This window comes from Ixodes scapularis, unplaced genomic scaffold (genome assembly GCF_016920785.2).
Source record: "Ixodes scapularis isolate PalLabHiFi unplaced genomic scaffold, ASM1692078v2 PGA_scaffold7__128_contigs__length_106722199, whole genome shotgun sequence".
Taxonomy (NCBI): domain Eukaryota; kingdom Metazoa; phylum Arthropoda; class Arachnida; order Ixodida; family Ixodidae; genus Ixodes; species Ixodes scapularis.
The window spans coordinates 38,072,791-38,098,299 of record NW_024609882.1 but is presented as its reverse complement, the minus strand read 5'-3'; the positions used below and the strand labels follow the sequence as shown (position 1 = coordinate 38,098,299).

Here is a 25,509-nt window from a genome sequence, read left to right as displayed (position 1 = left end):
ACACCTTCACATAGATTATAGAATAGATCTTTCCAAAAAAGGGCTCCTGGCCGGTTCCATTGTCAGTGTTCATGCTTATGGCGCGTGATTCAATTGCGTGCTTTCTGAAGTAACAATCATGCCCGTGCTGGGCTGAGGAGATCGCTCGCTGGGCTGAGGACTTGTAAAGATGGGAATGGTGTATACTCGGCGTCAACTAGTTTGTGCTGTGTTGTCAAGGCTAGCGTATAGCTTCTGCAGTACTCCAACTTTTGGCATCTCCTTTGCGCGAGAGCGCTTGCGAATGAGTTTTCAGGGCTGTAACACTGTGGAAGATATACGCTAATCCCTGACAATGTTGCACAAAATAGGTGACGCCGTGTATAGTTTTTGTAATGCCGGCATGGGGATTTGATTAGTCTCATTACCAATCCCAGACCATGTTACTTGAATGAAGGCAATCAAACCTTCTTCTTCTCGCCCGTAAGTGCACCCTCTCCACGTGGAAACAATCTTGGCGATTTTCCCAAGGCACCGAGGAACTTTACTAAAACACTCATTTCGGAAACACGCCTTTTAAGCCTGGACGGCTTGCGTCTACCGAGATCAAATAGTCAGTGACTACCTATTTCGACGTCCTCCGCGTCAAAATTTTTCAAAGATTATTTCGACGTCTGTGACGTCACTTCTGCAAAATGTGAAAATAGTGGCTTTATTGTTTCGACCATTTCGACGTCCTTTTTCAATGCATTCGCCGTCGCAGTGGTAGCTGTTTTGAAGTTTCGTTCTGTTTAATTTCTGACTGTGTTGTCGGTGTTGTGTTGTCGCTTTGATAGATTCATGTGTTGCGTGCCTAAGAAGTTCCGGTCTTAGTTGGCAGTGTGTGGGACTGGCTCGACAGTTGGTCCTTTCGGACGTGACACGCCGTGCGGCAATGTTCTGAGCGTTCTGAGCGCACATCTCGGCATCTCGCTTAAAAGTTTGAATCTACAAAAAAGGCGAACTTTATATTCCTCTGTCTTGCCTGCACGTAAATAATGTAATTGCTTACACTACGTAGCACTGAGAAATTTAGCATGCTTTTTGCGCTTTTATATCGTGCGAGCGCGTCTTCATATTGTTGCAGTCCAGCGTAGCATCCGGCTCCCACCATGTTTTTAAGCAGGTTTCGGGAGCTCATTGTTTAGTTTAGACTTTCTGCTTGGTTCGTGTATAACAAGCAGGGTAACCACAAAACGATCGGAATGTTGAATGAAATGTTGTGAATGCAAACATTGCTTTTTTTGGCGTTCTTGATCGGTGCGAACGAACAAAGGGTCTGGCGCGGTTGTACGGGATACAAACATTTTTTTAATTAACTGCAAATTGTATGACACGGCACTAAGCTGCTTTGTCTGTATAAATCACGTGAAATGACGTGGAGTAAATCATGAAAAGCAGCGGTGCCGCATTCTGTAATATTTGGCACAACCAAGCAAACGTTACGTGTGGCCTAATAGCTGATGTACTTCGAGGTCTTTTTGCATTACATATCACTCAAAAGGTCATAAAAACAGCAGTCGACTGCATAATATTTGTTTTCAGAAAATCCGTGTCGAACTACAACGCTGCCTGCAAACAAAATGTTTTTTTCATTGCCATTTTTTATCGCTTATCAGTCCGGATACCGAAGTTCCGAAGATGTCATAATAATTAAAACAATATTTTGACGAGGAGCGTCAAAATGTTTTTGACAATATTTTCAATCGTATACGGAAGTGGCGTCATGAACGTTAAAATAATGTTCAATATTATTTTGAAAGTGAACGTCAAAACAGTCACTCCCAACTACATACGATAACACCGCCACCCCTTAGTGACGAGTTGAAAAATGAAAGTTGCTTCATATGCTTACTGCTTCCCAAATGGAAAAAAAAAAAATCTCTTTTTGTAGGAAGTTTTATTGGAGATTAGTACAGAATAACAGAAGCATGATGTTTCGCGGCACAATTAATACTCTTTTTATACAACCCTGTCTCACCGCTGATTTCAGGAAGCGCATCCGACCTGAGCGCGTCCTAACTTCGGTGGTCAATCGCGGCGTGTCCGCTTAGGAGACGGGGTATGGTAGCCGCGTCTCCGATCGTTTTCGAGGTCAGTCGTCCATTTGGCGTTTTGAGGTACGCAGCGTCATGGCTGTGTATCTCAAAACGCTGACGAATTGATTAGTCCGCGTCAGACATGCTCGGTTCCGGGTCGCACCATCGATTCCCTGGTCGCCCTTACGCGGGACCTCGTGGAGTACACCCGAGCACGACAGGCAGGCGGTCTGCTAGTACCCTTAATCGGGCCAAAGCCTCCGATCGCGTGGAACACAGATACCTCCTCGTTTGCTGGCAGCTTTTGGATTACCTCCGAAGGGCATGTCTCTGTTCGAATGTATCTACAACGGCATGCAAGGCGAATTATTTGTCGAGGGAATTCCGGAAGCACGTTTCCCGGTCACGCGGTGCGGTCTCCAGTAGCGCCCTCTCTCCCCACTCCTGTTTGTGCTCAGCGTAGAACCTTTCCTTCGGGGACTTGGGGGAGCCTCGACCGTTCGTGGCCTACAGCTCCCGGGCACCGGTCCGGTCAAGGCGACCGCGAACGCTGACGAAGTGACGCTCTTCGTCCGTGATGGTGACAGTGTTCTGGGGGCGCTTCAGGTTTTCGCGACCTACTCGGCTTTGTCCGGCGAAGAGCTAAACTCCACCAAGTCCAAGATTGTACGCATTGGCGATCCCCCGCGCGATCCCTTGCCGCTCCCCCTTGGCGCAACTTTCGAAATCTTCGGGGGTGACCTTTCATGGAGACGGTGTGGCACGCGAGACATGGTCTGCGCTTGCGCGTTGCCTCACGTCTGCGACGCGAGATGATCACTTTTTTGGGGTGTGAGCTGTTCCTTCTTCGGGAGCGCGAGTTCTTGCGGCGCTGGTCGCCGCCGTTAAGTGACGGTGCTCAACGGCCAAGTGCACCTAACCTGCCTGTCCTTGGACTTGTCGTAATACGGGCACTCAGTGGTCCCGCCTCGCCGGTTGCGACGTCCGAAGGGATCATTGCGTCGTGTGTAACCTTTCTTTTGTGCACAGCATGCATCGCTCGTGACCTTGTAACGCAGTGAAAACTCGCACTGGTGTCCAAATAAATTTTAATTACCCTAAAACCCCTTCCACTGTATACGCTTCGGCGCCAACATGGCCCATGAAAGCCAAAATTCAACAGCAACAGCGGACTTTATAGAATGCGATACTATGGTGTAGCCGCGCAGTTCCCGGAGTGCCCGCTGCGGGAGAGATGGTGGCGTTGCGATCGCGCTTAGTTTAATTCTCGAGTACTGATCGAAGCCACTTTCGTAATGCAGGCTCCTATGGCAGTTTCCCAACTGAGTATTCTAGTAACGTTGGCGCCGAGGTTCCGGGAAGCACCAGATGTGCCTCGTCTCGAACTATTTTATTGACTCTCGCTTACGCAATTTATCCTATAGCCATTCTATCCTTAGCGGAATTACGTAATTCATTAAAGAGGGAGTGTTTTTGTTTAGTCAGTTTTTTATTCCTTCAGTGGATACTTGATCGCCGCAATTATCGCAGCGAATCAGCGAATACATCGTGTCCTGTTCTTGCTACAGTATAGATTTATTCACGTTGGATGGCGAAGCAAAGGACAAACCAAATTAGCTGCTTTGTTCCTTTACCAAGGACAAATGGGCATTACAAAGGAAACAGCTGACTCGGGGAACGCTCCTTAAACTGTGTATCTGCTTACGTTTCGATTATCTAGGGAACGTATCTACTGTATAGGTTTCTGAGATGTGAATATCAAGATACTTCTGCTTCCCTTGCAGAAGTCAAACTCCATTTGTTCACTGGGTGAATAAGAGGATCGCCAAGTCCAGAATCGTTAAAAACTACGGAATCTGCCTTTTAGAGGAACGCATAGGCCTCACCTGTAGCTAGAATGTGGACGCGAACGTCATGATCTCATGTGACTTTGTCTAATAATATTTCGATCTGTATCATCAAACCCACACAGAAGAACAGGGCCCAGATTTTTTAAAGTTTCGGCTGTAATACATAGGATGATTATTTTAAGAACAGTTATTAACAAAGGACTTGTCTCCGAATTGAACAGAATGTAGCATAACTGCGTTTTCTTCGCACGGTACGGATGTCAATTCAAGATAAAACGCACCAAAAAGTAATAGCTCACCGAACCGTGACTAACACATGACTGAATAACATCGAAAATCAATTCTATCCTCCTAACATAACTAGAATGGATCGAATGTATTCAGATTGTCTACACGAGTGAACGTTGAGGCTAATTCATCTTTTATATTGATTTAACATGAGGTACACTAGCTATGGATGGTCGCACACAGAAATTATTTTCATAATGCGTAAATTCTATGCCAATCAGTTGCTAATTTTATTCGGCGACGACCGTTCACGTTTATTTGACGCAGCATTAAAATACACGCTAATTCAATTCTACGTAATACATGGTGTACCAACTTCACAAAACAGTGGCAACCAACCCACCGTATAAAAAAAAACAAAAAAAAAACAATAGAGAAACAACCAGCCGCTCAGCTTGTATGGTGCATCACGCGTGGCTCTTTTTTGGACCGACAGCGACGTCAGCTGTCCCTCAGACCTAGAGAGACACGTCGCGACGTCGACAAGACTTCCAAGCGCGCGTCACCACCATGACGCAGACGTCGCGCCTCGTGGCTCGCGACAACTGGGCCTCCGAGACAAGCAGAATAGGCGGAAGCGTCTGCCTCTAGCACCCAGGGGGCGCCCACGTAAGACCAGCTCCATTCAACGGACCCGGGCTTCCGAGGCAGCAGCACTGGGCTGTCGCAGCGCCGCACACCGCTGGCATGTCTGACTCCAAAAATACCCCGCCTCCTCGCGGTCCTCACGGTTCGGTATTTCTGGACCTCCTCTTTCCAAGGCGTCCTCCGCAGGCTCGCTCTGGGCCGGCTTTTCCGCGCCGTGCATACGTAACCCGGACGCGGGGGGTTTTCCCCGGTTCGGTATGGACGCGACGTCGAAGACCGGGCCGCTGGTCCCGACAGAAGCATCGAGTGCAGAATCTTCGGGCCTAAGGCAGTGTGTGTGTTGATCGGCGTCGTCATGCTGTAGCCTCCAGGAGGCGGCGAAGGCACCATGAGCTCCGGCAGCGGCGGCGCCAGTGTCTGCCCCGGGTTCGTGCCGCACTTCGCAAAGGCCACGCGCTGCAAGCGTTGCTTTCGGGATGTCGGTGAGCACGCCAAGGAGCCGCCACATTCAACCCCTTCGAAAACAAACGCAGCCGACAAGCAGGCGACGGCTGCAGCAGCTGCAGCAGCAGCGGCGACGGCGATCAAAAAGAACACGGACAGTAGCAGCCCCGCTGCTTCTTCCCGAAATACGCGTGCTGATGCCGCACCGGCGACGGCTGGTTCCGCCTCGGCTGCCCAAACAAAATCCCAGCTGAAAGTCGATGAGGAAAGAAAGACCGCTGAAGAGGCCGAGGTTAAAATCAGGAGGAGACGCACCGTGGAGGACACCACCAGTTTGGAAGAGGACGACTCGTCGAGTGCTAGGCCTAGAAGACGACGTCCGCTGTCGGCTGGGAACGGTGAGGACAACGTGGGTGCTTCGTCCAATTTGACCGTCCTGGCGCCTGCGCTGAGAAAAAGTGATTCCGACGGACTGAGTGGTAGCGAATCTGAACAGTGCTCCGCGGGTGATGCTAAGGAACGTCGCCGCAGTCAGAGGATCAAGATTCTGGAGACTCAAGAAGTGGAGAAGAACCATCCGGTGCTTCCGACGTCGACAGCAGCTTTGACGTCCCCGTCAGCTGACGTCGAGTTTATATTGAAGGTGAAGACAAGCTCGAATCAGCAGAAAGAGGAGCGAGACGAGGACGATGAAAGTGTAGCCCAGACAGAGACCACGGAAACGACGGATACGACCCTGGGTTACTACGACAGTTACGAGGACCTTGAAAACACAATGGCTAAGCTCAAGAGTCAACTGGAGGTGGCAGAGCAGAAGATTGCGAGGCTTGAGAAAGAGAAGCTCGAGCACCAGAAGAGAAGATCCGAGGTTAGCGATTCAGATAAGAAGGCGCTGGAGAAGACGGCTTCCGAGATCCTTAAGCTACGCTCCAAGATGCATGAGCTCGAGACAATCAACGAGGAACTCAAGGATGACAACAAGTGTCTAAAGTTGGAGGTCGACGAACTGCAGCAGGAGCTCGAGAAGCGGGAGAGCGAAGAGCAGTTAAAGAAGGACTCTGAAGACCTGAGGGTGAAGCTCCAGCAGGCCGAGAATCTCTGCGAGGAGCTGATGGAAGAAAACGAGGAAATCAAGAAGGAAGTTCAGGATTTAGAAGAGCAACTTGAGGAGCTGCAGGACACCTACCGTGAGGACCAACAGTCGGAGTACCATGATCTCAGAAAGGAACTGGAATCGACGTCCAAGAACTGTCGTGTGTTACAGTTCAAATTGCGGAAAGCTGAGCGCCGGGTAGAGCAGCTGGAACTTGAGAAGGGACAGTCAGACGAAAAGCTGGCGGAGCTTCAGAAGACCACACAGATAACTGCGGACAAGACTAGAATGAAAGTGCTTGAGGATGAACTCCACGTAGCTAATGAACTGTCTGTTAAATTAGCAACCGAGCTGGAAGTGCTCAAAGACGCTAAAACGAAGTTAGAAATGGACAACAATGCCCTAAAGAAGCAGCTCAGTACCGGTGCAAAAGGAACGACAGTCAGTCAAGTAAGTGTCCCGTTTTTCCGACATTATACGTGCGATTGGTCTTATCGAAGTGCCAAAGGTAATTACTGTTTGTCTTACTCGTATATGCCTCTGCCATTATTTTTCAAGGCACAGTGTTTGTCGAATGCCGTGTTTCATTTTCTCACGTACTGCTGACAACATGGTCTGTGAGGAACAAGTACGAGCACTCCACAACGCTTTTCTTTTATTATTATTATTATTATTATTATTATTAATATTACTATTACTACTTAACTGCGCTGCTTGTGTTTTAACAACAAAAACACTTGGACAAGGAAAAACAACGTACACTTGATGATTTTTTATAGTTGCAGTCTTGTTCATTGTCAAAGTACAGTTGAAGCGAATAATAATAGAACAACTAACCCAAATCTTGAACTCCACCATGCGCTGGGGCGGTGCGCAGACTATTTCAATATTTGCCAGATTACGAACTGAGCATTTTGCCGCCCTAGGCAGCCTTTAATGGTAACCCCCCCCCCCCCCCCCACGCCCCCCCCCCCCCCCCCCCCCCACACACACAAACATGGGGAGCCTAGGTTGGGGGGGGGGGGGTTAGTAGCTAAATTCGGGGTTGAAATTTTTAAAAGTAGCCAGATTTGGAGCTCGAATTCCCAAAATAGCTAAATTCGGAGCTAGATTAAAAAAAGAGCCAATTAGTTTGGGGGCGGCTACAAATTGGCCGCCCCAGAATTCTGCCGCCCTAGGCAGCTGCCTCCTCTGCCTATTGGTAAGTTTCTCCCTGAGTATTACTGGCTTAAGCTTTTATAGCTGTAAATGTCATTCTAAAAAAAAAAAAAAAAACTAAAAAATTTTACGTTTCTGTTTTACGTTCCCTAGATGCTTAATGGAATGACATAGCTTACGACGTACTGTTTATCGCAGCCTCGAATACGCCAGTGACCTGTGCACCAATCCTTCCGTAATCACAAGTGCATAGAACCTTGGAACATTGCCAAGAGTGCACGTATTTTGTGTATAGCTCTTTGAAGTCGGGAGCTTGGCGAGGAGCTCTTATGAGGAAGGGTAAAAACTTGGAAGGAGCTCATAATTTCCCGCATTCTTCGCAAGCGTGAGAATGATAAAATCGCGTAAATAGTCTTAGCGGAGCAGCACTTCATCTGTTCTTCGTGAATATTTCATAATAATGCGACTGGTATACACGTCTTTGGGTTTTAGATAATACGGTGACGGAAACATTGCGCACTGCAAGGTTGTCCCACATTTCTAATTCAAAACACGCTACACGTGGGAGCAAAGCGATTTCTGCAGTTCGAAAAAAATATAATCGCGATTTTGCTAATTCATTATCTGTTCCTCAGAATTTGCGGTTGGAGATGGCGTAGTAGGACATTATAAGTGCTATACATTTTTTTTTCATATCATAACACTGTTAATTGTAATCTTTAAATATAAAGTGTTTAAATGATGCCGATACTCGTGATGCACTCAAATTCGATGTATTAATAAGCACGTAGACAACTTCATGTGTTTTGGTGTTAAAATTTTTGTTTTCATTATATCACTAAACACGGGAAGATGAAGATCACAGAGCACTAAAGACGAACCTCAACAGTTAAGATTTTGAAGAATTGAGCTCGCATGGCTCGAGATATAGTGTGCACCAGTAGAAAAGTCTGGGGGATAATGGTATCAGATATATAAGGTACGCACGGCAGAAAAGTTAAATTCTTCTGAGTGACCATGCTGCCTGAATAAAAAAGTAAGGAATGATAATCAGAAATGCTAAATAACTTGCATATTTATTTTTAAGCAGCAAATTAGTCGTATCCATTTGTTGAATCTGCGGTAGGTCATCTCCTAATTGAAGATCAACTGCTTCAAAATGTTCAAGCAAGTGACGAGACAAGATGCACGGCGTCTCGTCACCCCGATTCCGAGCACCTTCTGACCAAGCGTCCTCTTGGTCTGAAGGTAGCTCAGAAAACACGGGCGTTGTTTCTCGAACAAATGGCCCGTTCGTTTAAAGACACATAATTCCATTCGCCATTGTGAAAGTTTTGAAATGCCAGTGCCATCTGTGGCATCCTAATACAGAGCAAAACTTTAAAGATTTCGATGTTATGCCTGTTGATTACTGAAATATGTGTGGTGATGGGGATCACGTATACGGAAACCTGTACTGATGATGCTCATTGTGCTCCTGACGCAGGCTTCTAAGAGCAAAGAAGCTGTAATGGGCAAAGATTACGAGACCATGTGCAAGGACCTGTACGACTCCATGGAGAGGGAGACAGACCTAAGGGAACAACTTAGATTCGCAGAGGAAGAAAACAAGACGATGCGGCGCAAGATTAATAACGTTGAGCAGGAAAACGAAACACTGATGCTCCAAATGCGCAAACTTAGCGGCAGGCGTGACAGCACGGGCGATAGCGATAGCGATGAGGACGTGTCCATGGAAGAGCTGCGAATGCAGTTCGAGCTCCAAGAACAGGAGACGAGCGTGCTGCGACGCAAGGCGGAAGAGCGGGAACAACAAATAGAGAGTCTGGAAAAAGAAGTCAAGTACCTCCAGGAGAAGTTGGTTAGCCAGCCGTTCACGAAGATTGAACTTCCGGATCCCCCCAAAAATGACGCGGACGTGGACGTCTTCCATAAGCAGAAGGCCAAGTTGCTGGAGTACGAAGCGCGCGAACTCAGACAGAAACTCATCGAGAAGGAACGTGAAAACGAGAGGTTGCAGACCGAGGTTGAAGTGCATCGAAGGAAGGCGTCCAAGGTGATCGTGCGTAGCCGGTCCTTGGACAGTGAGCTGCAGGTGGATCTGAAACGTCAGTTGCAGCTGGTCGAACAAGAAGCCAGCATTCTTAGGCAGAAGACGGTGGATTTGGAAGCTGAAAACGACAAGCTGGCTGCCGAAAACAAGCGGTGTCAGTTGAGGCTCAGTAGGAAGCCACCTCCGGGACCTCAGGAACTGCTTCAGCTGGACAACATGGAGTTGAAAGAAAAGCTGACGGACGCAGAGCGAAAACTGAACGCTCTCAAGGAGGAATCGGAGAAGGTCGCCGCTGGAGCAACACCTTCGGCCGTCGTTCTTCAGGAGTACGCTCCAAAAAGGGAGAAGCCGAGTGACATCGAGAATGACCTCATTGCGGGTCTCAAGAAGAAAGTGCGGTCCAAAGAAGAAGAGACGTCCGCGATGCAGACCAAGATTGTTCAGCTGGAACTTGAAAACAGTCGACTCAGTCGTGAGTTTAAGAAGCTCAAGGATGCCGCTAACTACAAGCGAAAGCCACCACGTGCCGTACGCGAAACGGCAACCAGGGGAGAGCTAAAGGACATCATCAGAGACCTGGAGGACGAGATAAGTAAGTGAATTCTGTTCAGCGTTCGAATGGCATGTCTCAGTGAAGATGTATAATAATTGCAGGGTCGCCTTTTTATGTATACCGTCATTGAGGGTTTAGAGAACGAAGCAATGAATGTTGTCCTTGACAGGGAATGACGTCATCGTGAGCAACACTCTCCCTATAGCAGAGCCTACAGTACTCAAGAAATATTTCCGTTACTCTAAAAACAATATGACTACCTATACCAACGCGCGAGTGATGCACCGTGCATTTTTGGATTGCCCACTACGCATGGCATGCAACCACCAAGGGTATGGGTGGAAAGGCTTAGAGACAGATGTCGTAGTTTGTCCTGAGTGTTTCTTTTTATCGTGTTACGATTTCTGAAAATCTACGGCTGTCTGGCTGTCACTGCATCGTCGTCAGGTGGACAAATAATTTTACTAAGCATAGAAAAATCACGTAAGAGTGTGCGATGAGCACAAGAAGCTGTAGCGCGAGTGTGGCTGCAATGTTATTGAGCTTCACATGTTTCCCAAGTATTCTTATTTATGCGATCGTGATTCGCGAGGGCTTTTTATCAGACTCGTTGTCATTTTTATGCTCACGACTACTTCGTCTAAGGCAAGCGGACCGACTCCAACCCAGTGCCGGGTCTCCGATTATTTTATCACTGCAAGGTACGCTATTACTCCGTGGCATGTGAAGGGTATGAAAACGTACGTGACAACACTCAAGATGCAGCTATCAAATGCCGAGAGCTTACCTGCATAGACTACGTTAAACTGCTCATATATTACTTCTTTCTGAAAACTCCACCGTCTTCGTTCTCGTTCTTTCGAAGAGGCAAGGCGATAGCCTCTCATTAGCAAGCTCGACTGAACCGGCCATGTTCCAACCAAGCTATTGTAGCCCACTATAGCTAAGTCAAGCCAAGTTCCCCCCATGCTCACACCATTGCCTACCCTGAGAGCTGTGCCGCCACAACCAGCCGGTATTTTAAATTTTAAGCCACTAGTTGACGCCTCCGGCACAGCAATTCTCTAGATGGCAACGCCCTTTGAAAACATATAAAAAAATGTCTATAGATATTTTAGAGTGTGGAGAAACCGGCAAGGTCCTATCTCCCAACAATAATTTTAGTGCCCAAACTAGCTTACAATGTCATGGCTGTCAGTCGACTTCCGAAATTAATAAATTTTGGCATGCTAATGTTATAACTTTATACAGGACGTATACAAATGAATATATTTAAGGTACACTCTAAAAAATGCCCGCGCGTCCACTTTCCCGCACAACACTCGGAGAGCCAATCACCGCAACTTAAGGAGGCAGCTCAGCGAATGACGATGCCGAAACATATGTTTAGACCAAAAAATGCAGTCTGAGTCGTGACATTAAGCACTGCAAAACGTCACGCTTGCATTGCTTAATGTCACAACTCAGTCTGCGTTTTTGGATCTAAAGATATGTTTCGGCATCGCCATTCGCTGAGCTGACTCCGTAAGTTGCGGTGATTAGCTCTTTGACGGTTGTGCGGGAAAGTAGACGCACGGGCTTTGTTTAGAGTGTATCTAATTTGGATCTCCACTGTGTATTAAAAAGAAGATGGCTAAAACGTTTTGTCACAAACCGCAGGTGAGTTGCAAGTCACAGTGAGAAGTCAAGAGGTGACCCAGGAAGGGATGAACGAGGAAGTGGAGGCCGCTAAAAAGTCCCTTGAAGAAGTACAACTGAAGGCGAAACAGCGGGAATCTAAGTTGAGCTCGGAGCTGGAATGTCTCAAAAAACAGAGGGACAGTCACCAGGCCGAAGTGCAGCAGGAGCGCGACAGGGCGGACGCCTTGCGAAAACAACTCGAAAGCATGATGGCGAAAGGGCCTGACACTGACGTGAGTCTCATCGACAAGGTGGCAACGCTTCAGGTTGAAAAAGACGATGCAGTAAGCAAACAAAAGGACTTGGAGCAGAAACTAGCCCAAGAACAGGGTAAGGTCAAGGAGCTGCAGAACAGGATGGGTGTAATGTCCAAGCTTAACGAAAGTCTGGCAGCAAGCGTGAAGCTGCTGGAGTCCAAGGGTAAAAAGCTGGAGGAAGAGGTAAGGGCATATCTGCGTAGCAGAAAACGCGATTGTCATTTAAAATATGCGTTTTTTTGTATGTGTTTAATTACAGATGGAACAACGTAAAAAAGCCATTCAGGGTGCTGAGACCCAGGCAAAGTTGCTCAAGGGGAAGTTGGAGTCCACAGAAAGCAGCTACACGGCACTAAAGAAAGAGTGCAACCAGCTACGGAACGAGGTAATTGTCTTATAAGTTACATCTGTGGCCTTTCGGGCATAGAATCTTTAAAAGTTAGCACAATAATAGTCCCCTTTGTGAGCGTCAGCATTTCCTTTTCTGAGCTTGAGCAGGTAGTCTACTTTCAAGATGCCAGAGCTCCAAAGATAAAATTAAGGAAGTCGCTTTGCGGGAAAGCGCCAGTATCCGCATTCCAAATTAGGGCGTGCAGTACTGATCTCCCAGTATCTTACCCAAGTGCCCAGCCACTGAACCTGGCGATGCCAACCACACAGAAATCCTGCGTTGGTGTAAAAAGCATACGCACTAAATGTTTAGTGTGAGGATAGTGATGAAGCAAAGAAAACAGAAACATCAGATTCACTTATGGTGGCGACCGTTCACATCTACCCAGCTCTGGCACAAACACGTAGCATTTTTTTTTTCGGTTTATTGCTATTGTCGCCATGCTTGATTATGAGGTAGCCGAGAAGAGGGGTGTTCGGCTCCCTATGATTGTAGCCATTCTTCGTATAAGTACAGAAAGGAGTGGCCTACGTTCCACCAGCATTTGCCTACTCCCCTGGGACTCTCAGTTGCAGGAAGAAAAGTCCAAACTTCACGCCGCGTCGCCGATGACACCAGCTGAGGTCGGAACTGCCCTCACCAAAGAGCGAGACGACTTGAGGCGGAAATTGAACGAAATGAAGGAAACTCTCGCCGTGATGACCCGGAAGGAGGCTGAGAAAGAGAAACAGTACCAGGAGAAGGTAACGCTCACCCGTACGTTGTCCGCCAAGAAGTGCTGGGGCCTCATGCCGTTGTCTTTGCGTTTTGTTCCAGGAGAATAAGTTAAAACAGGAACACGAAAAGAAATTAGAAAAGAACCTGAAGGACGTTCGAGAATTTCTGCAGGCAGAAATCAAAAGCTTACAGGATGAGCACACTACAATGAAGAATAGACTCAACGAAACGGTGGACAAGTTTGAAAAGGTAAAATTTCTTGGCGCTATTGCCTTGCCTATGGCAATCCTGGAGAAACGAATTAACACGTTTTAGGCTAGATATTAGGTACACGCGTGCAGTGGGTTTCTATAGGGCGTGTGATGCGACTATTTGGAATCCACTGTGGTCCTACTGATATGTTTTTAGATGCCCACCTTCTTTATGATTCCGTCGGACTAAAGAAAACGGAAATATGTAACCCCAAAAGAATGCACCGGGTTTGGTAGTCGAGAAAGATTAAATAATTACCCAACCTTAACAACAATTTATGTTAAATTTAGGTGTACCGACAAACATTGACACCTGCAACGTGTTTTATAAACGCGAAAGGTTTGTTTGAACAAGTAGCTAGCCCAAATAAAATGGTCTTTGCTTACAAAACTTGACATCCATTCCGCGTTCGCCTTCAGATTGCCTCATATTAATTTGCAGCACATCGAGAGGGATTCTGTTTTCTAGTTTGCTATGGTAAGTCTGGAGCTTACTGCTTTACTTGTCTTCACGTCCTAACCTGCACCAGAAAGAACAGGAGGCCAAGTCTATGTCTGAGAAACTGCGCCAGGTGTCAAACGCCCAGCGACGCGAGAAGGAGGACTGGCAGCTCAAGATGGAAGACATGGAGGAGAAACTTCGCGTCGAGCTGCGCAAGCGGGAGCGCATGGAACGGGAGCACGAACTTGAGGCCAAGTCGAAAGCCGAAGAAGTGCTGGCGGCCCAGAATCGCGTCGTTCAGCTCGAGCGAGAGCACCGTCGGATGGTCACGCGACTTCAGGAGGTACGTACACGACGCTCCAACCATTCCTCTCGCCGGAGCCAGGTCTCGTCGAGTTGTGGGACATTGGAGATCTGTGTATTCAGACGTCGGGCTCGTCGCGTTCGATAAGCATCTTTCCGCTTTATGGCGAGACGTTTTTCTGCAGGAGAGAGAAAGAGTGAAAAAAAATTATTGACTGAGGAAATGGGATTATACCTAGCGAAAAAAAAAAATTAAAGGTGGACGTATAACCTTCGCCTTTAAGAGTGTAACGAGAAAGCCGTGCAAGCGTGTCTGGCTCACAACCGAAGGCTTGCCAATCAATTATTTTATAAAGGGAAATCATTTGAGACGTGCGGCGACCTTTAATTCGCATTGCACGTCATGTTTTCATCACTTTCATTCCACGCGTGACGTCACGTTCAACGTGAGCTTTGTGGATTGTTTGGAATTCCCGCGCGAGGTCATGTGGCTGTGACGTCATGACCCTATCGACCAATCAGGATTTTCTCCTCCCACCGACGCCGACACCGACCAACGTGACGCTGACTTTTCCGCTACACGTGCTCCTTTACGCTCTTGCGCTAAAAATGTCGCCCTTTACGATGAATATAGGCTTGCAGAGCGACCTCATCCCAACCGTGCCCCCCCCCCCCCCCCCCCCAACACTCCTCGGCCTCTAAACTCAGGAAAGACAAAGTTGGGGCCGAAATTTGCGGAGCGCTCCGATTGGACTAAAACGACGATGACTTCGCGCTTTTGTCGCCGGCGTCCAATCGGCGCACTCCGCGAACTTTCGGCTCCAACTTTGTGTTTGACGAGTTTAGGGCCCCTGGAATAATCAAAGCCCTGCCCCAACACCTTCCTCTACTCTTCTGTAACGTCATCGTAACTCGAAGAGTGCTTACTCGGCAATTGAGTTCAAGCCCTACACGGAGTGCCCTTCGACGGACTGACTGCACATGAGGTTCATCTGATTGATCCCTGACGCATCACTTGAGTCTAATCTCTGTCTACTGTCGATTTCATTTTGATGACGTCGAAAATGGTATCGTGCACGGGTTTTGATAATTCTAGGTGGCGTTTCCTCATCCCGTCTAAATATGACAATTGTAGTTTTCTGCCGCTGCTTGACGACCACCATAGTCGCCATACTGGGAGACCTCCTATATTTCTAACGTACGGTGTTCTATCGAACAATGTTGGTCGAATGACGGTCGTTTGGTTGAACGATCGTTTTACCGAAGGGTGTTTGAAGAAACGCCCTTGATGTCGCACGAAGTTCACGTAAACATGTTTTGCAGGCTTTGTTCGCAGATAACACGATAGGCAAATCCCTGCGCAGCTCAAGTATGATTGTTGACCGTGTCCGGGCGTTCAATGAGATATCGTGGCGTAGCTTCCTTTGGCGAAGGTCACTTGCTAAACTGAACGCCAACCTGCCTGTGGCAAATCCGTTCGGTGCCATTCAATCGCTGCGCACTACTTCTTTGCTCTTCCGACTCTTCGCTCATTTCTGGGCAGTAAAAAGGAAGGGTGTGAATTTTTCTTTTGTTTTCATAATGTTTTAGTATTGGATTAAAGGCATGCTCTTCTGCTATAATTTTTTTTAAATTTTAATTGAATTAAATTTGTTTATTTCCCGTTTTCTTCTGAACAGTCCCCAGAAGAAGAAAAAAAAGCTGTCAAAGACAGCATGAGGCTGCCTGGGAACAAATACGAGCAGCAGCGTTTCATCAAAAATATGATAAAGTAATAACCTAAAAAGAAAACAGCACAACTTGGGCATTTTTACAAAAAAAAAATGAAAACTGGTGAACAGTAGTAAAGACGTGCATCAGCACAGTACATATAGACCATAAAATGCCTATACACCAAGCAAATTATAAGTTTTACATAAACAGAAAATAAACATCGCGGAAAACCAGTATAGTCCGTTACACATATTATAGCATAGTGGTTTCACATGTCAGATAAACAAAAGAAATGTAGGGATGACCTGGACATATGTTATATCATGATAAAAGTTGTAATTATACTCTGTATCTCAAAAAAAGAGTCTTTTTATATTTTGTGAAAATAAAATTGTTGATAATAATGTTTTTTTTTTATCATATTCATTTAGTAGAAGCTGAATTAGTGTGTACGCAGATCAGGGCACTGCCACAAGTAAAGTTAAAATGTCGAAACCTAAGTGCACTTTCGAGCAGGGGTGACCACACTGCGGCCCGCGATCCGCATGCGGCTCTCCGCAGGTCCAAGTGTGGCTCGCTGAGCGTGCCCCCCTTCCACTCCTGCGTCCCCAAAACAAAACAAAAGAAAAAAAACATCTAGAATTAAGAAAAGAGAAAAAGCTCACAGCCTTGGCACTTTTGTACTGCACTACGTACCTGCAGCTGGACTGCTTTTTGACTCATAGGTCTGTCCAGAGACCGCGTTTCCTTCATAGTTCTAGACAGAATTTCGAACCGTACACGGATAACGGGCGTCAACGAGCAGTGGCTGGCTAGCGAACCGTGCATTCACTTTCGCTTAGGGGTCGAAGAAACGTTCTGCGGCCTGGCGTTATTTGTTGTCGACGATTATATTCGGCCCCCTTGGTAAGGACTGCCCCCCCCCCCCCCTTTATCGTTTCTTCTTAAAGGAGCGCCCCCCCCCCCCCCCAACACATCTTTTCTTTTTTTCTTTTATTTCCCTTTCAGCTTTATGAAGTTTTGTAGTTTTGTCTGCGGCTCTAGCCCCATGTCCCTCTGAACAACCCTGCTTTAGAGTATCTCCGTACTTTAAGGTAACTTGTAAACTTACGTTCTCCTCTCGTTACTCAGTAGTCCCTGACAGTCTTAGTAGCGCAGGGCGCAGCGATGTTCACGCTGCTTGCTTCGGGATTTGCTCTTCGGCGCTCGTATTGTCTAATGGCTGAATCTGATTGGTTGCGGAGCACTAATATGATGCTCGGATTTCAACCTAGGTTTCTTAAGGTGTCGGTGACTGTAGACGACAGGGGAACGTGCGCGAAGAAAACACCGTGTCTCCGCTTGTTCCCAGCTCGAGCAAGAGAACGCCGACCACCGCAAGCAGATGGAGAAAGATGCCGCGAAAGAAAGGGAGGAATACGACGACCTGACGTCTCGCTACGAGCTGCTCGAGGAAGAGTTCCTCTCCATGAAGAACAAGCTGACGCTGGAGAAGGACCAGCTGGGTGCCGCGCTCAAGCAGCTCCGCAAGGAGCACGAGCGCATCAGCAACGAGCTCAAGACCGTCAGGGACAACTTCAACGCGAGGCAGGAAGTCTCTTCGAGGGAAAAGACGGAGTTCCAGGTGCGAGTCTCGACAGCGCCGTACCGTGTCGTTGCTATTATAGCGCCGAGATGTCTCGGTGAAGCCCTCTCAAGCCTGGTTCAGACAGTTGCGTTTGACTGCGTCTGACTGCGTTGCGGCTGCGAGAAACCAGGACATCCCTGCCGCTTATATCGCGTGCCAAGATGATTCCTTCAATTGGATTCCACGCTTCATACGAAGCGCAGATGTGCCGGTGACTCGCTTTCGGTTCTCGACGCAACGCAGTCAAACGCACTCAAACGCAAGTGTCTGAAACGGCCTTTATGGTTTCTGGCCCTGACGTCCTGGTCGTGACGTGACGTGAAGTGACGGGTTGTGATCCAGGTATACTCGTCGATCGTTGCGAGCGAAAAATTCGATGGTCTATGTGAAAAGCAAGACGCGAGCTTGAAGTCATTGCGTTTCTTAAATCAACACCGTCAAAGTTGACAGTATGACATTGCTTTTATTTGCGTCGACGAAAGTGAAATTAAACTCGTCATAGCGACCGTTTGACCAATCGTGAATTAGAAAGACGAGCGACGCTTTTTGGTCGTGCACGTCGCCAATAACCTTATGCGCGAGCGAAACCACACAAGCCTGTTGCTCTGAACGATGCTTGCACGAGCTTGAGTGCTTGGCAGGGACGCTGAAAGTCCGGAGCTCGCTCTTGTAGCTTCTGCTATGCTTCCACTTAAGTAAAATAAAACGCAAGAGAGAGAAAAAAAAGGTTGTTTAGGAACAAGGATTTATCGATGGAAAACACGAGAAATTAGGGACGGTACGGCGTTGGAGTCAGCAAAGAGTGTGGGTTAGTGGCGTTGACACCGGCTTTCACAGGCATCACTGGTGAAAGAGATCACGCGGCTCCTTTAGATGCATTGAATAGAGTTATCTCTACTTATGGCATTGCTAAATGTACTCACTACACTAGAGGCAGCGGGTTCATGCGCTGCTGGCAGAACTTAGTGGAACTAAGATCTGTCTTGGGCGCAAAGGCGTATGACGTACAGCAGAGATAAAACTAAGGGTGTCTACTTTACAAAATTGAAGAAATCAAAATCGGAATTATTTAAAGTAAAATGTCTCTTCAAGCAAAACTTGCAAAAAAAAAAAGAAAACCTTCGGTGTGAATCGATATTAAGTTACGCGCGTTTATAACTGAAGTAAAACAATTGGTAATTTCTAACACTGGGACGTTTAATTTAATATAAACAGTAAAAAGTGGGAAGGAAACGATGCTGATTGTGTGCTCCAGATTATTGCTTTTCTTTTTGTTTTTACCTTGATATAAAATAGGCTTCGTTTCACATTAGCGTAGACTAAACGTTCGGTGTTTATTTAAAAATGTTACGCAAAACGAAATACATTTACAGCACCTGACCGCACCTCTACTGCCAATCACAGTGTCGTTTTACGCAAAACTCAGCTTTGCAATTTATTTAGTGTGGGTTGAATCCTCGCGTAAAAGCATGGCGCGAAGCTTGTGATGTCTCGTCTGTAAATATTGCATACGAATACCTTAACGTCTCGGCTTGCAGCCTCCTGAAGTGTGTCTCTGATACCTGAAATTTTCTGTACGCTTTTATGAGGTCAGTGCCGTGAAGCTATACGGTTTCTGAAGCGTAAACGTTTTTAACTGAACGCTCTTTAAACAGGGACGCAGGACCAGCAATTTTGTATTCTGATGGCACTCTAGTCACGCTCTTCATTCTAACAAAGAAAGTGTTATAGTCTCTACGGCTGGGCTTCACGAGAAAGGCAACAAACACATTTGCCTTGACCGACACACAGGTTACGTGGCCTCAAAACGTCACGTGGCTTCGTAACGTCGCGTCCCTTGACGTCAAATTCGGAGGTCACATGACGCCACGTTGTCACGTGACGTCATGACACGGCGTGGCATCGTGACGTCACGTTATTTTGCGTTACGTTCGGTGTCACGTAACTTCATAATATCACGTGACATTACGGACTCACCTGACGTCACCGTCACGTGACTTTGCACACAGACCCGACATCTGATTCCATTTCCTTCGCAAGGCGCCCTGTGCGCCGCCGAATTTATCAGATATGATAAAGGCAGGCTTAGTTTGGTCTTGTAATTGCTTGTCCAGAATTTGATACGTGAGCTGGAGGCCAAGGTGACCCGGTTAAAGGACATCGAGGCGGAGCGGAACCGGATGCGTTCGAACCTGAACGAGAGGGACGTCATCATCGAAGAGCTCCGAAAATCGGAACGCTCCTTCCGGGAAGACAAAGAGAAAATCCGCAGGAAGGTAGGTTACGTCACGTAGGCACCGTATACGTAAACTAAACGTATAGTACCAACCGCTTCGCACCTGTTTCCCGCCTTCAAGCTTGCCTGGCCGGAAATGTGTTAGTGCGTTTCTGAGTGCGTCACATGCGTGTTGGTGCGCGTAGGTGTGTGACGGTAAGTTAGTGCCGTTTTTCTTTTGTTTTTTCTCTTCCGCTCATAAAATGTACTCGCGAGACAATTTTCGTTTAATAAGAGTGAGGTAATGTTTTCTTCAACTTAGCAAGAAAGTAAAGATTGACACTGCAAACCATTATTAAAAAAAAGAAAAAAAAAAACTAATGCTATCATAAGAAGGCGCAAAACGCTTATAAAACGGCATCCGTGTTGAAACTAATATAACTCCGCTTTCTTTATGTAATGCTTGTTGGCGGCGGCACAGCATTCATTCATCGGGTGAGCGGTGATTAAATGTTAATTATGAATAGTTTTGTCATTTCTTTTCTTTATTAAGAAGGCGTTATAGTTTCAGTAAGTCGCATTGGCTAACTATATCGAAAACTTCGAGATCATTTATGTTTCTGATATGGCTGATTCAAATTGTATGAAAGAGATGACAAAGAAAGCGATTAGAAAAGCAAACAATGAAGGTGCTTAATAACTGCATCGTGGTTCCCGCCCTGGCTGCCTCAAATCGAGCAGCCAGGCCTACCTTCTCACCTTATTTAAGCCCCTGAATATATATTTTTTTTTTTACGTTTAGCAATTTATTTTAGAGCGGAAGTCCACTTTATTTTCAAACGAACTGTTGAACTTAAAGATGATTTATATTCCCTTATGCAGGCTCGAATGCTCGATATTCCGGTTAGCTTTAAATTGTAAAATGAAAAGAACAAGGTGTCTGGTATGCATGGCGAGTGGTGTACTCGTATACTTATCGCTGGAATTTTGCTCAGATATGCACCTCCGGAGCAGAGAGCTTAGACCATAAAGGCATGCGATATAGACTATAAGCCTAAAACACGAACCTACATGGTAAAGCATTCCGGTGCGCAAAACACATGTCTAAGTAAAATACGCGTGAGCGTCAACTTGGCGTTGGGACAGACTTGAACACTGCGTTTCCTTACTTGCAGCATTCGACCTAATGTCCACCGCCCGGAACGCGGGCAACTTTTTTTTTTCTTTGAATAATATTTATTGCGTAATCAGAGTCGCCGTCATTAAGGAGTTGTAACATATCGTGTTTTCGTATAACCTTTTCTGCTATGGCTAGCTGCCATTTCAAAACGTGCTTTAAACAGCAGTCATAGTGCTAAAATACACCTTAAAAAAATAGAGAGCGTGCAGACACCGTCATAGGCATACTTCCTCCATGTATTACGCTCGTATCATATTGGTCGTACGGCAAACTGTCTTCGGCCATTTTTTTTTTTTTAAGCACAGATGTGTATGAAGCAAGATGCAAGAAGCAAGAAGCAAGCGTGAGGCCTGTACGCCGATAATCGCTTCATCGTGTCTTCAGCAAACACCTTTTCTTTTTATTTTCTTCTTATTACGTACGAGCACTGTGAAGGCAACTTTAGAGTGAGTGCCTCGAGTGGTATCGGGCCTGCAACAATAATTAGCTAAAAGAAAAAAGAACTTCTGCCAGGGTTTGTTTACTCATATATAGATCGACTACACCAATAAGTTATTGTTGTAATAGAAGGCGGGAATTCCAAGGGTGTATTGTCGGACATCATTAACTACGAGAGCAGATAATTTTGAAGGAACCTTCGTGAAAGTCTCAGAGTGGCAGCGGACGTTTTACGAAGAGGCTTAGCTTCTTTATAGGGAAATGTCGGCTACCCCCCTCTGTGGGTTGTAGAAAATAGTTTTCTTTCTTCTTCAAGTTTCTTTACGCAGGGTTGTGTTTCGTTTTGATGTAGTGCACAAGAACCATTCCTAGTTTCATCACGCTCAAACCTAGCAAAAAAAAAGAGACAGTAACGACACGACGTGGAACACACTGTGAATAAGGTTGAGCCAACTGAGGGCTTCATTGCCTTCGCTGGCCGACTCTTACACTCGCCAATTTACGGATCGACTACCGTCTAGACCCGAGATGCCGCGAAAGGAGGAGCCACGTGTCCGCGGTTCTTTTCCTTTCAGAACGAGGAACTGACTGGGCCCAGCTGGAGTAGTCTATAATCCGCTTCAAATTAAGTCCGAGACTCCGAGCGCAGCCGATGTTACGATCCGAAGGTGCCAATCATTCAGCGCCAAAATTGCACCATCAAAGCGCTAGTCGTGTTTGTGCGATTGCTCTCACCGGCTAAACTATAAATGGATGGATGTCAATTGCTATACCACACGTAACGGGCGGTAGCTTGCGCCACCTAGCCCTAAGTCCAAGAAGATAAACTAATCGCACACTGTAAATGTGCCACGATCCTTTTCTGCGGGTGATTGATTTAACCGGTAACCCAAACGCACCCAGGCGACAAGCACCGTGACGATGCACGTTTAGCGCTGTTTGATTCGCCCCATCCGATCGTACTCATCGTAGCGTCGGCTGCGCTCGGACTTAATGTGAAACGGCCTATACGGCGTGCAAGTCAGTCTGGTCATTGCGCAACCTCGTGCGTTTTTGTTTACCCGCAAACACGCCCACGTACTTTTATCAATGACATCGCGCGCTGGCTGCGAATTCGCTGTGCCGCCATTTATTTGATTGGTGTGCTCCTCTTCTCAACACGTCACCTATAGGAGGTTATATGACTCGGCCGGAACTGTCTGTCAATACTTGTCCATTCAGAACGAGGAACTGATGAAGCGCGTGGCGGAGTTGGAGCGGTCCGAGCGTAGTCTGAGGACCCTCCAGTTGGGCAAGGGAGAAACGCACGAGCTCAAGGCCCGGCTGGACCACTCCAGCCATGTGCACAAGGCAGAGCAGGCCGCCATGCGGGCAGACTACGAGGAGCGGGTGTGCTTCATGACCGGCGAGATGCACTCACAGCAGGCACAGATCGTGTCCGTGGCCAGGGAGAGGGACCAGATACGGGAGAAGCTGGACGAAGCCCTCAAGGAGATCAGCGCACTCAAGAGCAGTTCGCTACGGAGGGAACGATCGCGCGGGAAAGAGGCAGTGAGTAACCTGGAAATAACTCACCGATTGTGCAAGCAAGCTAGTGAAGGCTAAATGCAGCGCCTTTACCCGAGGCTCGGGTTTTCTACAGGACGAAACAAACTCGGAGAAGCTGTCTTTGTTTCTTCCTAGACAAAATCCCCGTCTCAGGTGAAGTCACTAAGTCAATAACTCCACATTTAATATGACCTTTTCCCGTTTAAGGTTTCTATCTTAACTAGTGAAATTTGCAAATTATAAACCATTGTTTTGTATGACAGGTATATGAATGAGTTATGGAACAGGCCCAGTGCTAAACAACCTGATGACATTATAGCTTATAAAATTTCACGAGAAGTTGGGCGATACACCTTGAGGGTTCAGTAGCTAACTCCTTGACTAAATGTACATTGGCATTGGAACTGTTGACCGATCGACACACTCCACGTGAGATATTTATTAGTCCTGTTGTTGCTTTAGCTCATCACCAAGATTCGACGTTTCTTTTGAGCCTCGCTCGCAGAAGCTAGTAAGGTATTCAAGACTTTTTCTTCTAGACGGCGAGCTCGAAGGGTTGCCGAGTCAGGCTTGTTGGATAACGAAATACTTAAGCATTACAATAAGCATTCCAACATTATATTGCTAGATTGATGCATTGAATTTCAAGTCTATAACAATAAAAACGAACCTAAATTGTATAATTGAAGGTGCCGTGCACATCTTCCGGCTCTGTCGATCATTTCCAGCAATATCCTTTTGCACGCTCCGATCTTCGTCTACTACGCTGTGCGGTGTGTTTTGAGCACGCACAAAAGCTCTCTTCTGTGAAATATTAGAAGTATCGTATGCGTCCTGAACCAATAACTCGACATTTCTTACCTCACCAGTAAACTCAAAAACAGTATACAGGAATGTAAACATTACTTAGAATGGTGTAGTCTTTATACGATAAAATTGGAACTTTTCACCGTTACTCACTCCTGCCCAACGTACCCACTTACGTGGCGTCGCAATTTTCTTCAGATATTTGTTACATCGATTTTGCCGTCATGTCCATTTTGAAGAAAAATAAAAAATAAAAAACATCGACTGCAGGCAATGGGACTGCAGAGTTTGACGTTGGGTAACCTCACTACCAAAGTTAGAGTGACGAAAGTCTCCGAAATAAATTTTAATCTTCCATAAATATTAGCTTTGTCGGTCAGAGTTTTCATTTTTTTTACCTGTAATTTTGTTTATTTATCATACATATTGTGATTAATGTGGTAGTTAATAAAGATTGACTTTAAAGATACGTTTTCTTGAATTAACAGGGGTGGCGCTTCATTTTTCACCTTTCAGTTCGAAACCATTCAGAAGAAGGCAGAGGAACTCAGGATTCAAGCGGACGACCTCAAAAATCAGCTCGAGGAGAGCCTGACTGACAATCGTAAGCTCCGGATACAGATTGATGCGGACAAAAGCTCCTGGGAGATTCAGCTTTCGAACCTCAAGTCCAAGCTGAATCAGGTAACCGCGCGTTTCGTTGTATTAGTCCATTACGATTTGGTTACAGCCGTCACTCGTAACCAACTTAAAGCAGAAAATGCTAACAAAGACTTAATTCGGTTGATGCCCATGCAGGTATTTTTTTTAAGCATGACCATTGACTATTCACCCACTAATTTGTGAAATAATACTTGAGCAGAACAGTCATTTTAGCGTCCACACAGGCCGCTGTTGCTCCCAAAGTTTGTTTTAACATCCAAATAATAAATAAAGTGTCGTTCAATCTTAGGGCACAGGGTCGTGGCAAAAGATTGCCTTGAATATTTCTAAGCCATGCGCGGGACAAAATTTGTACGTCGAAAGAATGGCTGCTTACCTACAGGTTTTTCTTCGTGAGATTAGAGATGCGTCAAGGCCGTGTATGAGTATGTCAAACCAAACTCGGAGTTACACAGGCCGCATAAGTGTGAGGAGATCGTAGTACGGTATATTCAACTAAATCAGTTAGTGTGTCCATTAGCTATTCATGTTGTGGTGGTACGCTGTTATGGGCTTAAAAGCTGAGCATGCAAGTGTGTGTTTTTCATGTTCAGCTGGCCCCATTCACAAGTAATTGTGGTACGCGTTATTTTTACGCGGTGGTAGGTTAATGTGTGTTAAAGTTACCACTGCAGTCTTTAGTCTTTAAAGCTTAATTGAACATTGATATTCGAAATTACGTTAAGAGAAACCCGTGCATGGGTAAAAAAGGACTAATTAAAAAGATGAAACGTAATTAAGATAACCTTGCCTTCTTGTGCAGTATGAAGAACGGAACCTGCTTGAAGCAAGTCGGGGTTCCACCAAGCTGTACGCCAAGACGCGCCTCGAGCTGGCCTGGGAGAAAGAGCGCGCTGACCTGCAGAAGGTCATGAGCGACACCGAGGCTTCGTTAAAAGACCTCCGCCAAAGGTTCCTTAAAGCAGAGGCGGACAGAGAGACCGAGAGGGAGAACGCAAACAAGACCATACAGGACCTGCGGAGAAAGCTCGAAGGTGGACAGGACGATGTCTCCAAAGATATTCTAGAGGCAAGTATTGACCGTTACGGTACCGGGCTTCTGCGTGCTACTGTCTTTGTCTACTGGGCAGTGGAACGCGCTTGGATCATGAGCTGTAGCTCTCTTCTGCGGAATATCAGACGCCGCGCACGCT

General features: G+C 46.5%; 1 protein-coding gene across 1 annotated transcript in view; it reads left to right on the top strand.

The window, feature by feature from the left end:
* The first annotated feature begins 4,755 nt into the window (after positions 1-4,755).
* LOC8024183 (trichohyalin) overlaps positions 4,756-25,509 on the top strand; it is a 44,683-nt gene continuing 23,929 nt past the window's right edge. Inside the window, exons 1-12 of the mRNA XM_029966754.4 lie at positions 4,756-6,770; positions 8,965-10,123; positions 11,744-12,204; positions 12,281-12,406; positions 12,982-13,155; positions 13,229-13,378; positions 13,911-14,165; positions 17,190-17,462; positions 19,580-19,741; positions 22,520-22,849; positions 24,170-24,337; positions 25,119-25,385. Coding sequence (XP_029822614.2) covers positions 5,172-6,770; positions 8,965-10,123; positions 11,744-12,204; positions 12,281-12,406; positions 12,982-13,155; positions 13,229-13,378; positions 13,911-14,165; positions 17,190-17,462; positions 19,580-19,741; positions 22,520-22,849; positions 24,170-24,337; positions 25,119-25,385 — 5,124 coding nt within the window. The 5' untranslated portion in view covers positions 4,756-5,171. The remainder of the gene's footprint in view (positions 6,771-8,964; positions 10,124-11,743; positions 12,205-12,280; positions 12,407-12,981; positions 13,156-13,228; positions 13,379-13,910; positions 14,166-17,189; positions 17,463-19,579; positions 19,742-22,519; positions 22,850-24,169; positions 24,338-25,118; positions 25,386-25,509) is intronic.